At 34.5% G+C, this 14,865-nt stretch overlaps 1 protein-coding gene across 1 annotated transcript in view; it reads right to left on the bottom strand.

Moving 5' to 3' along the window:
* CFAP206 (cilia and flagella associated protein 206) overlaps positions 1-14,865 on the bottom strand; it is a 58,781-nt gene that overhangs the window by 15,970 nt on the left and 27,946 nt on the right. Inside the window, exons 8-9 of the mRNA XM_007484302.3 lie at positions 6,381-6,500; positions 1,138-1,336 (exon numbers count right to left, since the gene is read on the bottom strand). Coding sequence (XP_007484364.2) covers positions 1,138-1,336; positions 6,381-6,500 — 319 coding nt within the window. The remainder of the gene's footprint in view (positions 1-1,137; positions 1,337-6,380; positions 6,501-14,865) is intronic.

Genomic DNA, 14,865 nt, shown 5'->3' with positions numbered 1-14,865 from the left:
AATAAATCAAAGTCATATATAGATAACATAAAAAATGCTCTAAATAACTACTGAGTAGGGAAATACAAACCAAAACATTTCTGAGTTAGCATCTCACAATCATCAGATCAACTAAAATGGCAAAATGACAAAAGTTGGAGGGGATAAGGAAAAGTTTTAACTAACATACACACACTAATACACCATTGGTGGAACTGATCCGAATTGGAGAGCAATTTGGAACTATATCCAGAGATCTTAAAAAATGTGTATATGTTTAGAACCAGCAATGATTGCTAGATCTGTTTCCCCAAAAAATCAAGAAAAAAGGAAAAAATACTTATATGTTCCAAAATATGTATAGCAATTCTCTTTGTGGTGGCAAAGAACTGGAATTTGAGAAGATGTCCATCAGTTGGGGAATAGCTAAACAAATTGTGGTATATGAATGTAACAGAATACTGCTGTGTCATAAGAAATAATGAACAAATTAATTTTTTTCAAACTTGGAAAGAAGTACATGAGATAACGAAGATTGAAATGAATAGAACCAAGAGAAAATTATATACACCTATAAATGTAATATTTGAAGAATTACTTGTGAATGTTTACCTCCACATAATCTCTGTATAGACATGTATCTGCCAATGTTCTTTTAAATTATTTGTAACATTTTTATACCAAAAAAATTATGCAAAAAAGAACTAGTTTCTTTGGGTAAATAAACTTGGTTGGCTTTTATTTTAATTTTTAAATAATTCAAATAAAATCATTCAATATAAATTTCCATTTTAAATAGAATATAGTAGTACCAATAAATCCATAATTTGTACATTTGATGCAAAAGCATTTCAACTTTGTCCTTTGACTCATGATAGTTAATTAAATAGAAATAATTAATGACCCAGATAGATCTTCTCTAAAAGTTAAATGACCCATTTAAATTCTTAATTTCAACCTAAATTAATAAATAAATGTAATGGATGTAAATGTTTACATAGAAAATCCTCATATCTACACAATGTGGCTGGATAAGTATACTATCCAAAAACAGCATTTAAGAATAAATTTAAATTTTAAAAAGATGATTAGAGAAAAAATTTGGTAAGTTCATGGTGAAAATTTAATAAGAGAAAAAGAAGTGGAAATTATTCATACCCATGCTTTCCTTTATCCTACACACATCACTTTTTATTTCCACTTCTTCAAGAAGTTCTTGGATAATTTCTGTATTGAAGAGCTCTTCATGATATCCTAAGAATGGTGCAAGTTGAGTGGTTAAATTACTCAGAACACTAAGTAATACAGTTTCATCCTGAAAGCTGGTCCATAAGCTAGAAAGCGCAATAAATATAGGCTGAGGAGGGAAGAGAAAAAAAATAAATTTGGTTTATAATAAGATAATAAGTGTCATTGAAAATAGAACCCATCATTTATATATGGGAAAATTTTGCTTTTAGATATATTTTTAAAGCCATAAAATTATGCCAATATAATATGCACACAATCTGGTCTATACCAATGAAAAAAGTAAAGTTATATTTATATTTTAATTTAATATGGGTAAGAAGAAGGAAAGCCTTCCTGCTTTAATGTGCAGGTTTACACAGTCCCTGAAGCTCCTATCTTCCTCAATACCTTGGGGCCACAGGCTGTAGCTGATACTTTCTCATTCCTCCCAGCTCAGCCAATCTTTTGTTGTTGTTGTTGTTGTTATTATTCTAGTAGAAACACTTGAGGATCTAGAAATGTTTTTGCTTACAATTTTGGGAGCACTCCTATGATTATCCACTTATAATATGCATCAGTACATATCTCTCTGAAACTGCCCATTTTGGATCTGGGTCTAAGGAACAGTGAACATTTCATCTATTTCCCCCAGGAGATTTAGAATCCCTAAATTTGAACCTGTTTTTCTATGTCAATAGGGAGCAGGTGGAAAAAAAGGGATCTGACCTCAAGACATCAAATTACAGAAAGAAGCAATAGCTGATGAGAAACAATTTCATATTAGGATGATTATGTCTTTGTTTGATGTAGCAGCTCTGAAGTGCCACCATCTTAGCCCCATTAAGTTAGTGTCTTTAAATATTATTTTAAAAATCTTCCTCAGTCACTGAGGAATATTCTGAACACAGTAAGGTCAGAGACAAAGCCTGTCATCCCTACTAGAAAACTCCCTCCTAGTTTATAGCATTTGATGAATCAACACTGTGCACAATTGTTCAAATAACTATGTATTTTTGTTGTTGTTAGGTTATTTCAGTCAGGTGCAAATCTCTGTAGTGCCATTTGGATTTTCTTGGCAAAGATACCAGAGTGGCTTGCCATTTCCTCCCCCAGCTTGTTTTACAGATGAGGAAACTGAGTGACTTGCCTGGGTCACATAGCTAACAAGTGGCTGAGACCAGATTTGAACTCAGGAAAATAAGTATTTCCTGCTTCCCAGCCCAGTGCTCGATCTACTGTGCCAATAGAGCTGTCCTAACTATGTACATACACAGAAATATATTATCATACAATCTACATTTTGCCATCTTGTCCATAAGAATTTCATGAGAATGCCTTGCTGAAACCAAGCTATGACATAACTCTCTCAAAAAGAAAATTAGGTTAATTTGGCTTGACTGAGAATCAAAGAATCTCAAAAATGGAAGAGACCTCAGAAGAGCTCTAATTTTAGGCATCCTCAAATGGGAATCGGCTCAGAGTTCCATTACTAGATGTTTCCAGGACATTTGTTTAACTCTAAGAGAGTTGTCACTTTGAGACAATGTAGAAAACCTTGGGTGGTTCCTTGGTCCCCCCACCTAGAGGGATAAAGGGGAGAAAGAAGCCGCAATGGAAGTTGTGATGGACAAAATTGGCTACTAAATCAGGAAGAGGATATTCCTTTGGTTAACCTTAGAAAGTGATATAACAATGGAGTGCTGGTAAATGAGTAAAATCAATATTGTATATTGGTTCCAAGGCAGAAGAGCAGTAAGGAGTAGACAATGGTGTTAAATGACTTGCCCAGGGTCACACAGCTAGGGAATGTCTGAAGTAAAATTTGAACCTAGGACCTCCCATCTCTAGAATTGGCTCTCAATCCACTTAGCCACCTAGCTTGCTCCCAAAGAATGATACACTTTTAAGTTTAATCTATATTATTAATATTCTCTCTATCACTTTCTTAAGTCTAGACAACAACAACAAAAATCAACCCACAATTTATAACATTTGCCATGTTCTGAGAAAACAATTTTTCTCATGAAAAATTTGTCAGATTTTTTGTTTCATTCCACTACATTGTTGGACTGTGCCCTCTCTCTTATTTCAACTCTGTATGTGGCATCATGTAACCCTGACACTTCCCATGAAAGATGAGGGCACCTCATACCTAGCAGATTGGCTAACATGACAGCAAAGGAAAGTAATGAATGTTGGAAGGGATGTGGCAAAATTGGGACATTAATAGAGTGTTGGTGGAGTTATGAATTGATCCAACTATTCTGGATGGCAATTTGGAACTATGCCCAAAGGGCACTAAAAGACTATCTTCCCTTTGATCTAGCCATACCACTCCTGGGTTTATACCCCAAAGAGCTCATAAGGGGGGAAAAAACATGTACAAGAATTTTCATAGCTGCGCTCTTTGTGGTGGCAAAAAAATTGGAAAATGAGGGGATGCCCTTCAATTGGGGAATGGCTGAACAAATTGTGGTATCTGTTGGTGATGGAATACTATTGTGCTGAAAGGAATAATGAACTGGAGGAATTCCATGGAGACTGGAAAGACCTCCAGGATTGGTGCAGAGTGAAAGGAGCAGAACCAAGAGAACATTGTACACAGAAACTGATACACTGTGGCACAAATGAATGTAATAAACTTCTCTATTAGCAGCAAAGCAATGATCCAGGACAGTTCTGAGGGACTTATGAGAAAGAACACTATCCACATTCAGAGGAAGAATTGTGGGAATAGAAACAGAAGAAAAACAATTGCTTGATGACCTGGGTTGATGGGGATATGAATGCGGATATGGACTCTAAATGATCACCCTAGTGCAAATATCAATAATATGGAAATAGGTCTTGATCAATGATCCAGTGGAATTGTGCATCCGCTACAGGAGTGAGGTTGGGAGAGAGGAGGGAAAGAACATGAATCTTGTAACCATGGAAAAATATTCTAAATTAATTAATTAAATAAAAATTTCCAAAACCAAAAATAAAATAAAATAAAAATAAACTGATCAATAGTTAGAATATTCTGCCAAAAAAAAAGAAGAAGAAAGATGAGGGCAGTGGGCTTACAAAATTTAACAGTATGGTAACTGTTCTTATTGGGCAGGTAGAGTAGGTCCTTGACCAAGAATGCTGAGCCTGGGTCTTGGGGTTCCTAGCTGCCTTTCCCACTTTTTCCTGATCTTAGGTAACTAAACAAATGATCAACCATAAGACTAAAATATACAACTTTGGACACTTAATTCTCATGATTTCAAGAGGTCAGGAGATCCTGGGTCATCATTAAATCCTGATATCTATTGTGGAAGAACCCTTCTCTATATCTATTACACTGCTTGGAGGAAAAGATGACCATGAACAAGAGTCACTCCAGGCTTGGAGAATAGAAAATATGAATCTGAAGGGAACTGATTGGAAAGCATGGAACCAAGATGAAATGTGAAATGAAGATTTAATAGTGAGTGATACAAATTGTTTTCTGTTTTGATAGTTTTAAGTCTCCACCTGTTGGGAAAGTATAATGGTAGTTTGTTGCTGCTTCTGCTTGAGTTCTGTCAGTCCATGCATTTGGGTCTTGTGAATAAAAAGCATTTCTTTCATGTAGAAGAAATAAGTAGCTAACTTGTATCTGTTCTACACTGGGCACTGAGTACATTGTACATCTTTCTTCTTCCCTTTTTGGGTAAACATTCTAACAATAAAAGGCAAACCTAAAAAAACTCTAGGGATTTTCTCTGGAGTTCCAGAGTGAGGGTTGTAAAACCATAAGCATGAGAAACAGTTTCTAATACCACTTTTATATGTTAAGACTCTTCTAGGTGTGAACCAGTCTGTGTACACCAGTCCAGAGTCCAAATGAACTCCTTAGTAGAGATGAGAGGTTGCAGTTCCCCAATTCTTGGACCTAATACTGGATTGTTATTGTTATGCCAAGATCTACTAACAATAAGTAAATCGATACTGACTCCTCCCAATCACCTCTTTTTTAGTTGTTTATAAGCTATTTGTTTAATGATCCTGACCAGAAATAAAATTGTTTTACTTGACTAGGCTTATTTGTTACAAGGGTTTTGTGTTTCTTTTTTCCCAGGGGAGGAGGAAGGAGAAAAAAAGTTTGACAATTGAAAAAAAAAATAACCCAGGAAGATTTTTTTGTGAACTGATTAAGAATGAAGTAAGAAGAACAAGGAGAACAATTTAAATGAAACCAATACTACTATGAAGACTAAACAACATTAAAGGAGTAGAACTTTGATTAATGCAATAACCAACCATGATTCCAGGTAACCAATTATCCAGTATGTTACTGATTTAGTGAGTAGAAAGGTAACCGATTCAAAGAACAGAATGAGAAATAGATTTTTCTTATTATTAACAAGGATTTTATTTTTCTGTTTTTATTGGGGGGTAGGCAGGAAAGAGAAAAAATATGTCTTTACACATTGAAAATAAATAAATTTTAATTTAATTAAAAAATAATCCTGACCAGAATTATACTTGGCATCATCCTCAAATTAAATACTGAGTTTCTCAGTTTGTTCCATTAATTTAAAAAGATAACTTCAGAAAGCATTTGAGCCTTCTATTTCTCTATAAAGCACTGAATTTGCACATTGTATTCCTCCATAACTAAAGGGCATATGAAAGATCTCTGTATAAGCTTGCAAAGGAAAATGATGCATATAAATTGAGATTGAGGTCCAATGAATGAGATTGTACTCTGTTGCTTAGATGTGTATTATGTATGAAGGATCAATATTTCCTCCCACTGGCACATTATAATTCCATAACATTTTTGTTTATGAACACTTTTTCATCAGTATTAAGTCCTAAACTACTCCTGATAATAGCCATCCATCACTACTGAGCTAGCAGTTTTTATCCAGTAAAAATCCCTAAATAGCTAAAGTATACACATCTTTCCTCTTTCCTTACACTGTTATATAATGCTACAGAAACACATGAAAGACAATAATCTTATATGATGTGCAACACTGAAAGTGTGAATGAAAAATAAAAAAAGCAATCAAAACACAAATAATTGAGTATACTTTAGCCACTGAATGCTACAGATGTGCGTATTACCTTTTTTAAAAATGTATTTTTGGAGGGGATATTCGATGCAGGATATTGATTAAATTGAGGAAAAAGCTGATATATGGAATACTTACATAGACTTGTGATGTTGGTACAGCAGTCTTTGCTTGTACAGTCATTTTTAATTGTTCCATTTGTGCTCCTAATTGCTTTATCATCATTTCAACTTCTTGTGCACAGGTAATTATGTCAGACTGGATAGACAGTATAATTTATGTTAAGATTATTACACTCTTAGTTTTGGAATCATCTACAATACAAAATCTAAAGAGATAAAATTTCTTCACCTTTCCCCCATACTATATACAGGGACTCCGTGAAACACTAGTATAACCTTCATGAAAAGTTATTTCTAAAATATTTTCTATATTTGAATCTTGTTCTTTTTCAATTGAATCATTATTACAACTGGTGTATGTTTCTTAGGGAACACACTTTCCCCTAAGAAATCATAAAGTCACATAGAAAAACAGTAAGATCATATATCTATAGAAAAAACAATAAAGTTTAGAAAAAGTATGGATTCTAAAATCAGTTGTATAGAAAAAAAAGCAGTTTACCTTTAGGAGTGGAGATGAAGATCTAAGCAGATGCTTTACTTTTAATTGTTTGGCTTTTTAAAAGTTGACAATATTATTTTAACAGACCACTGCCCAATGAAACAAAGCCAGTCATGATAAGTTTCACTTTTGCTATCTAGTAGTAATACAGTGAATATGACATTCAAGTAGGGACCTGGCTTAGTCCTGGACCTGCTTCTTGTTCACCAAGTGACCTTATGTGAGTTACAGCTTTTCTTAGCTTAATTTTGCTCATATTCAAAGTGATGATATCAGTTTAGTGTTTGTCACCAACAATTTTGACAGTTGAATTTCCAAAGGAAGTTGAATCTTGGGAGGGTAGAGAGTGTGTATCTTTGATGTTCATGATTGGGACTTTCGAGGCTTACCAGTAATAAGTCTGAAGAGTGAGACAGTCTTAGTAAGCCTTCACCCACAACTGAGGAACAGAAAATGACCCATGCATTCTTGCATTTGCTTTTACAAATTGTAACTCCTAAGAATTTTATAATTTAGTTAGAAAGATTGATCAACAGTTAGAAGGAGTATACATCGGGAGCACAGGTATGGGTTGTCTATGATGGAATAATTTCCAAAAGAATAAAATTAAGTGATGAGAAAGGGGGAACCATTTGAAAAAGAGGGAGAGATAGAATGGGAAAATTAGCTCTCATAAAAGAAGTGTGAAAGGAAGAGCTTTTAAAATGGAGGAGAAGATGGTTGGTGGCTGGTAATATCTGAATATTAAATACTTGAACCCTCATTCAATTGGCTTAAAGAGGGAATAATATACACACTCAGTTGAATATAGAAACATCTCTTACCCTACAAGGAAGTAGGAGGGAAAGGGGATAGAAAAGGGAGAGGATTAATAAAAGCACAGATTAAGGGAGGCAGTGACTTTTGTGGAAGAACAGGTTAAAAAGAGAGTAGGAGAAATGGGAGAGGAGAAATGGGATGGAGGGAAATACAAAGTTAGTAAAATAACTGTGGATGTGAATGGGATGAACTCAGTCAAAAAATGGGAGTGTATAGTATAATGGACTAAAAAAATAGAATCTGACAATATGTTGCTTATAAGAAACACACTTGAAACAGAGAAACACACATACAGAGTAAAAGTAAGGGGCTGGAGTAGTAAGAAAAAAGTAGGGGAAACAATCATGACAAAAGAAAAGCAAAAACAGATCTAATTAAAATAAACAAATAAACTACATTATACTAAAAGATACCATAGACAATGAAGTAATATCAACACTAAACATATATGCAACAAATGATATAGCATCCAAATTCTAAAAGGAAAAGTTGAATGAGTTACAGGGGAAATAGGCAGTAAAACTGCAAGAGACATCAACTTTCCTCTCTCAGAGCTAGATAAATTTAATCTAAAAATAAACAAGAAAGAAGAAATGAAAATAATTTAAGAGTTATATTATGACAGACCTCTAGAGAAAACTGAATGGGAATAGAAAGAAGTATACCTTTTTTATGACTATATGTCATACCTTCACAAAAACTAACCTGTATTAGGGCATAAAAACTTCACAACTAAATTCAGAAAAATCAAATGCATCCCTTTCAGACCATAATGCCATGTTGGCAAACCTATGGCACATGTGCCAGAGGGGGCTGCTCTCCTCCCCCTCTCCACCATGCCTGAGCACATTTTTCATATCACCTACTTCTTTGCCCAGCAGCCTACTGGGAGCTCTTTCTCCCTTCCCTGTCTAGGGTAAGGAGATGAACTCACAAGTGGTGTAAAGGTTGTAGTTTGGGCACTCAGTCTCTAAAAGGTTTGCCATCACTGCCATAATGCAATAAAAATCATATTCAGTAACAGCGTGTGGAAATGTAGATTTTTAAAAGTGGAAACTAAATAATCCAATCCTAAAGAATGAGAGGATCAAAGACCAAATCATAGAAACAATCAATAATTTCATTAAGGAGAATAATAACAATGAGACAACATACCAAAATTTATGGGATACCAAGTTGTTATTTAGAAGAACCACACTTGAAAAGAGACATTCAGATACTCAGATTAACAGATGAAGAAATAAAATACTTAAGTAAATCTAAAAAAAAAAAAGAAATTGAACAAGCCATAAATGAGCACCCTAAGAAAAAATCTCCAGAACTAGATGGATCCATAAGTGAAATATACTGAACATTTAAAGAACAGTTAATTATAATACTTAATAAACTATTTGGAGGGAAAGGGAAAAAATTAGAATCCTGGGACTAAAGTTTGTTGAGGAAAGAGATGTCCACTTGAGTTGCTAGGGCTAAAGACTCAAGAAAATGCATTTGAGATAGGCGAATGAGGAAGTGTTGCTTTAGGAGTTGCTGTAGCAATCTGAAAGAACAAAATTTTAGTGTGGTTTAAATTTATGACAACAGATATTTCCAAACAACTCTCCAAATGGTGATTCTAAAGTCTAAGTAATTAGGTATAGATAATAAGAATTAGAAGGTAAATACCCTAAATGAAGGTATATTAATAATAATAGTGAATAATATAAAGGAGAGGGATAATATGTAGTTTAATGTTATATTATAATTACATAATTTTATAATATAATAATAAATGATCTTCCTGAAATATGTTGGGGGAAGTCTGTGCAAGAGTAGAGAGATCTTGTATTCTCAAACTCCTATGGCTACAATATGCATATGATTGACTTTAAGGTAATATGATTATTCAGAAAAGAAAAAAATTAATTAAAAATTTTTAAAAATTCTAAAACAACTGTCATTTAATATCAACTACCATTTATATCAATAACCTAAATTTTTCTTATTCACAAACTGCATTCCTATTCTTTTTTGCTACTTCAAATATTTTCTCTTTCCTTCTATATTTTCTCATATTATGCTATCATAATCAGTATCACCTTGATGATAATAATTACTTCCTACCTACCTTATATATTGTGAGGATCAAGTGAGACTATAGATGTCAAAGGACTTTCAGGGGGCAGCTAGGTGGCTCAGTGGATTAAGAATCAAGCCCAGAGATGGGAGGTCCTGCGTTCGAATGTGCCCTCAGATACTTCCTAACTGTGTGATCCTGGGCAAGTCATTTAACACCCCCCCCCCAATGCCTAGCCCTTTCCACTCTTCTATCTTATAACCAATACACAGTATTGATTCTAAGATGGAAGGGTTTTTAAAAAAGGGACTTTCAACATACATTCTTCAAATATGTGGTTTTTCCTGTGTGGATTGCTAGTCTGGTTATCTGTAAGTGATTATGGATGGTATTAAGCAGGTCATGTTGCATTCCAAAGCTCAAAACAACGAGTGCACTGATATGCAGTGGAATCCATAAATATTAACATTTAGATAATCACTCCATCTCCAAAGAATCCATCATCTATTAGATTTTGCATGGGATATTCAGTTCAGCAAAAATTTTACTAAGCAATGCATTGAGCTATGTAAGGTACTATGAAGTTGACAACAAAGGAGTTGAGATTTGAATAAAGAAAAGGAATCCATGAGTCAGAGGTATGGAAGATTACATTCCAGCCTAGGAGAATTCATGGAAGGAAGAGACAGAGTTTTACACTAAAAGAACTATTATATATTGTTAGAAGAGATTTCATAAAAGGGAATTATATAAAGTAAGGCTAGAAAGGCAGCTTTTCTCTTGATTGTGAAGTGTCTCATACAGAACTGGGGAGCTCTTTGTTTTTTTAATTCCAGAAGAAATGAGGAATGTACTGAAGGTATGGGGATAGGGAGATAAAATGACCAGAACTGCTTTTGGAATAATATTTTTGACAACTTCTTGGAGAATAGACAAAGGAGGAAAGAGCTTGAAAACATGGAGAGAATTTTGGGGTTTTTTGAAATATTTCAAATTAAAGTTAATGAGGACCTAAACTCAGTTACTGATCATGGATGTGAGAAAAAAAGAGTAGAAGTGACAAAATTTGGCAACTTGTTGGATGTTGAAAGTGAGAAAGAAGAGTCATTATTTGGGAAATGGCTGAATAAATCATGGAATATAAATATAAGAATATTATTATACTGTAAGAAATAGCAAATTTATATGGCATATATGTATACATATGTATAAAAAATAGCAAAATTATACTGTAAGAAATAGCAACAGATCCAGAGAAACCTTTTAAGGACTTGTATGAACAGATGCACAGTTAAGTGTGCAGAATTAGGAGAGAGAACAATTTATATGATAATTATAATATTGTAAGGAAAAACTTAATTTCAAAGACTACAGAATTTTAATCAATGCAATGATTCTTCACAGCTTCAGAGGTTCAAGGACGAAACATACTTAGTGCCTCTTGAGAGAAAGGCAATGAATCATGGGTACAGAAGGAGGTATTTTATTTTCAACATAGCCAATGCATGGATTTGCTTTGCTTCATAGTTTCTATGATAATTGGTATTAAAGTTAATTTTTGAGGGAGAAGAGAGATAGGGATAAAAAAAGGAAAAATAAAAATGGCAAGAGAATCAAAAAAGAATTTAAAATGCATAGGAGTGAAGAGAGTTCAGAGACAAACAAGCCAGAAAATTTTGGGACTTACATTCTGAATTTGTTACTTATTTAAAAAAAAAAAAACAAGCCATATATAATGGGGATTCATAATTTTAAGGATAATGCTCTTTGCATACTGAAATGCTTATATTTAAGGGTGTGTGAATATGCCCACCTGTCACACAGTGGGGAGCCAGGAGCAGCTGGGTAGCATGTGGATAGAGTGCTAGGTCTGGAGTCATGAAACCTCCCCTTACTGAGTTCAAATCCAGTTTCAGAACTTACTAGCTATGTGACCTGAGGTAACTCACTTACTCACCTAACCCTGTTTGCCTCATTTTCCTCCTCTTTAAAATGAGCTAGAGTAGGAAATGGCAAATCACTTCAGAATCTCTGCCATGAAAATGGGGTCATGAAGAGTTGGGTACAACTGAAAAATGACTGAACAGTCAAATCCAAGATAACAAAAAAGTTCATTTAAAAAAAGAGTCAAAGATGAGTAATAAAATAAACCTGAGTGACTAAGCATGCTCTCAATAGAAATAGTGAAGTTTGAGATTTGAAGAAAAGGAATCCAAGAGTCAGAGGTATGGAGCGTTACATTCTAGCCTAGGAGAATTCATGGAAGGAAGAGATATTGTTAGGGGGAACATAATGAGCTCCTTTTTGAACATACTAATTTTGAGAAGCTGATGAAACATTCAAAAAAGTTGTCCAACAGACAAAAGACCTCCCTAATGAAAAGGATGAACATCATCAATGAGCATAAAAATCTCCTGTTTTATGCCTTTTTTGATATTGCTGATGAAAGGTGTATCTGTATGATTGCATCTGTCAAGAAATGTTGTATCTTATAAATGCAGAAGTTACTTTGTTAGGAGAGAGAGAGCCTCAATGGCTTCATTTTAGTCTGCTGGGATGGTGGTTTAAAACTCAAAAAGAAGTAGATCCCTGACATTTGCATAATGACGAAGAAAACCTCAAATTAACATTATCTGTGTTGTATTGTATTTTTATTTTGTTAAATCTTTCCCAATTATAATTTAATCTACTTAGGGTGAGTTTGGAGTTTGGAATGAAGTATATGCTTTAAAATGGAGTATATGTTTTAAAAATGCACAAGCATTTACTAAGTGCCAACTATGTGTCAGGCACTGTGCTCAGCACTTACAATTATTATCTCAATTGATCTTCATAGCAGCCATGACCGTTAGGTGCTATTCTTATCCCCATTTTATAGCTGAGGAACCTGAGCAAACAGAAGTTAAGTGACTTAGCCAAGATCATACAGGTAGAGAGTATCTGAGGTCAAATTTGAACTTGAGTCTCCTTGATTCCAGATCCAACATTCTCTCTACTGTACCAGGTGCTTGGGAAGATAAACTCTGCTGTAGAGAATTATCTACAAAAGCTTTTCTTTTCTCTTTTATGTTATCAACTCAATGATCTTTTGGGGAGAATAATTAAAAAGAGCCAAGAACTCTGATAAAGAAATTAATTAACCTTCCCCATAGTATGGTTTGAACCATTTATTAGATAGAAAATAATAAAATTAGAATCAGAATCAGTGTGGAAATTCAGAAAGTAGTAACACAATCAATCATGTTTTGAATATGTTGAGCTTGAGATTCTGGTGCGACAACCAGGGGAAAGAAAAAGAGTGTGTGTGTGTGTGTGTGTGTGTGTGTATGTGTGTGTGTGTATTTCCCCTCCCAGCAGGTAGAAAAAAATCACCTTTTGGAAAGTGACATCTATCTGAATAGCATCTGCTTCATAACATATCCTCTAGACCACTGGTGGTGAACATTTTAGAAATGGAGTGCCAGGCCCTGCCCCAACCCCACCCACCAGACTGAATGACTCATCCACACACACCCCTCCCCAGTGAGTGTGTGTGTAGGGTAGAGGAGTGGCCCAAACTCTCTGTTCCCCTCCAGCTCTGCCACCTATGAGTCACCCACTTTACCTCCCATGGTGGAGAGGGGAAAGGGAGAAACTCTGCCCAAGTCCTTCTGCCTTTCTAGAAATGAACTAGGGGTGGGGAAAAGCGGCCAGTACCTTCAGAGAGAGGTCTGAGTGCCAACTTTGGCACCCTGCCATAGGTTCTCCATCACTGTTCTAGACTTTGCTTGAAAACTTCAAAGAAAAGTGAATTATAAAACAAAAGGGGGGGGGGAGCTTTACAGCAACAAATTATTATCAAAGGAAGAAATCCAACCTATCATAAGAAGACATACTTCTGTATTCTAAGCTATGGTCTAAATGCCATTCTCAGAAAACATTGAACCAGTTATTCACTTCTCAAATCTACTTTTCTCTCCTGAAGATTTTTGCCTTCTCTTGGCAATAATGGGTCCAAATCATTATTTCTTTAAGTACAAACAATTTTTTTCAGTGAGTAAAACTCTTACCTCTACAAGAAGAGTCTCAAATCTATTATTTAGCTCCAAGAGTTCTGTGATTTTTTTTATACTGTTCTCTTTCTTTAAACTTTCTTGCACTTCCTAACTTCTAGACATAATGGGTCAAGATTCCCTTCTGTTTTTTAATTCTTTATTTTTATATTAAAGCCATTTTCTACTTTATAGGAATAAATATATTATTTTCCACGAAAATCTGCAGGTTTTTTTAAATAACTCCTTTCATTTCTCTCTTAGGAAGGTGACTAGCCTACACATTGAGGATAGACAACAATTACTTGAACATAGCATTAAGTCTGTTTCCAGAAAAAAGTATTAAGAGTACATGGGATTTTACATATTTGACCTGCATAAACTGTGAAATATTTGTCTTAATACTATGGTCATGATTTTTAGGTAGCCTGATAATTCTTAATGATCTCTCTCTTCATCTGTTTTCCAGGTCACTTGTTTTGCAAATTCATACCTTACTTCTTTCTGGTTTTTTTCCCCCAATCTTTGATTTTTTTTCTATTTGGAGAGATTCTCATGGAATAATTTTGTGTGTGTGTGACCCATTTTAATTTTAAGAGAGTTTAATTCTTTTTAAAATTCTTTTTTAAAATCTTTATTTGCTTGATTAATTAAGAACATTTTCCAATGGTCCCATGATTCATGCTCTTTCCCTCCCCTCCTCCCACCCTCCTCCTGTAGCCAAAGCTCAATTCCACCTATTTCCATATTATTAATATTTGCACTAGGATGATTGTTTAGAGTCTACATCCCTAATCATATCCCCACTGACTTATTTGATCAAGCAGTTGTTTTTCTTCTCTGTTTCTACAGGGAGTTTAATTCTTAATTAAGGTTTGCTGCTATTTGTTCTAAGGTATTCATTCTCCTTTCCATTCTTTCCTCTCCACTAAGGTATTCCACTCACTAGATCTTATTTTGTTTCTTCTAGATATTCTTTTTCTTTCAAACCCTTACCTTCTGTCTTAGAATCAAAACTAATTATTGATTCCAAGGCAGAAGAGCCGTAAGGGCTAGGTAATTGAGGTTAAGTAACTTGTCTAGGGTCACACAG

The sequence above is a fragment of the Monodelphis domestica genome, chromosome 2 (genome assembly GCF_027887165.1).
Source record: "Monodelphis domestica isolate mMonDom1 chromosome 2, mMonDom1.pri, whole genome shotgun sequence".
NCBI lineage: Eukaryota > Metazoa > Chordata > Mammalia > Didelphimorphia > Didelphidae > Monodelphis > Monodelphis domestica.
The sequence above is the reverse complement of the archived record's forward strand: the minus strand, read 5'-3'. Positions and strand labels throughout refer to the sequence as shown.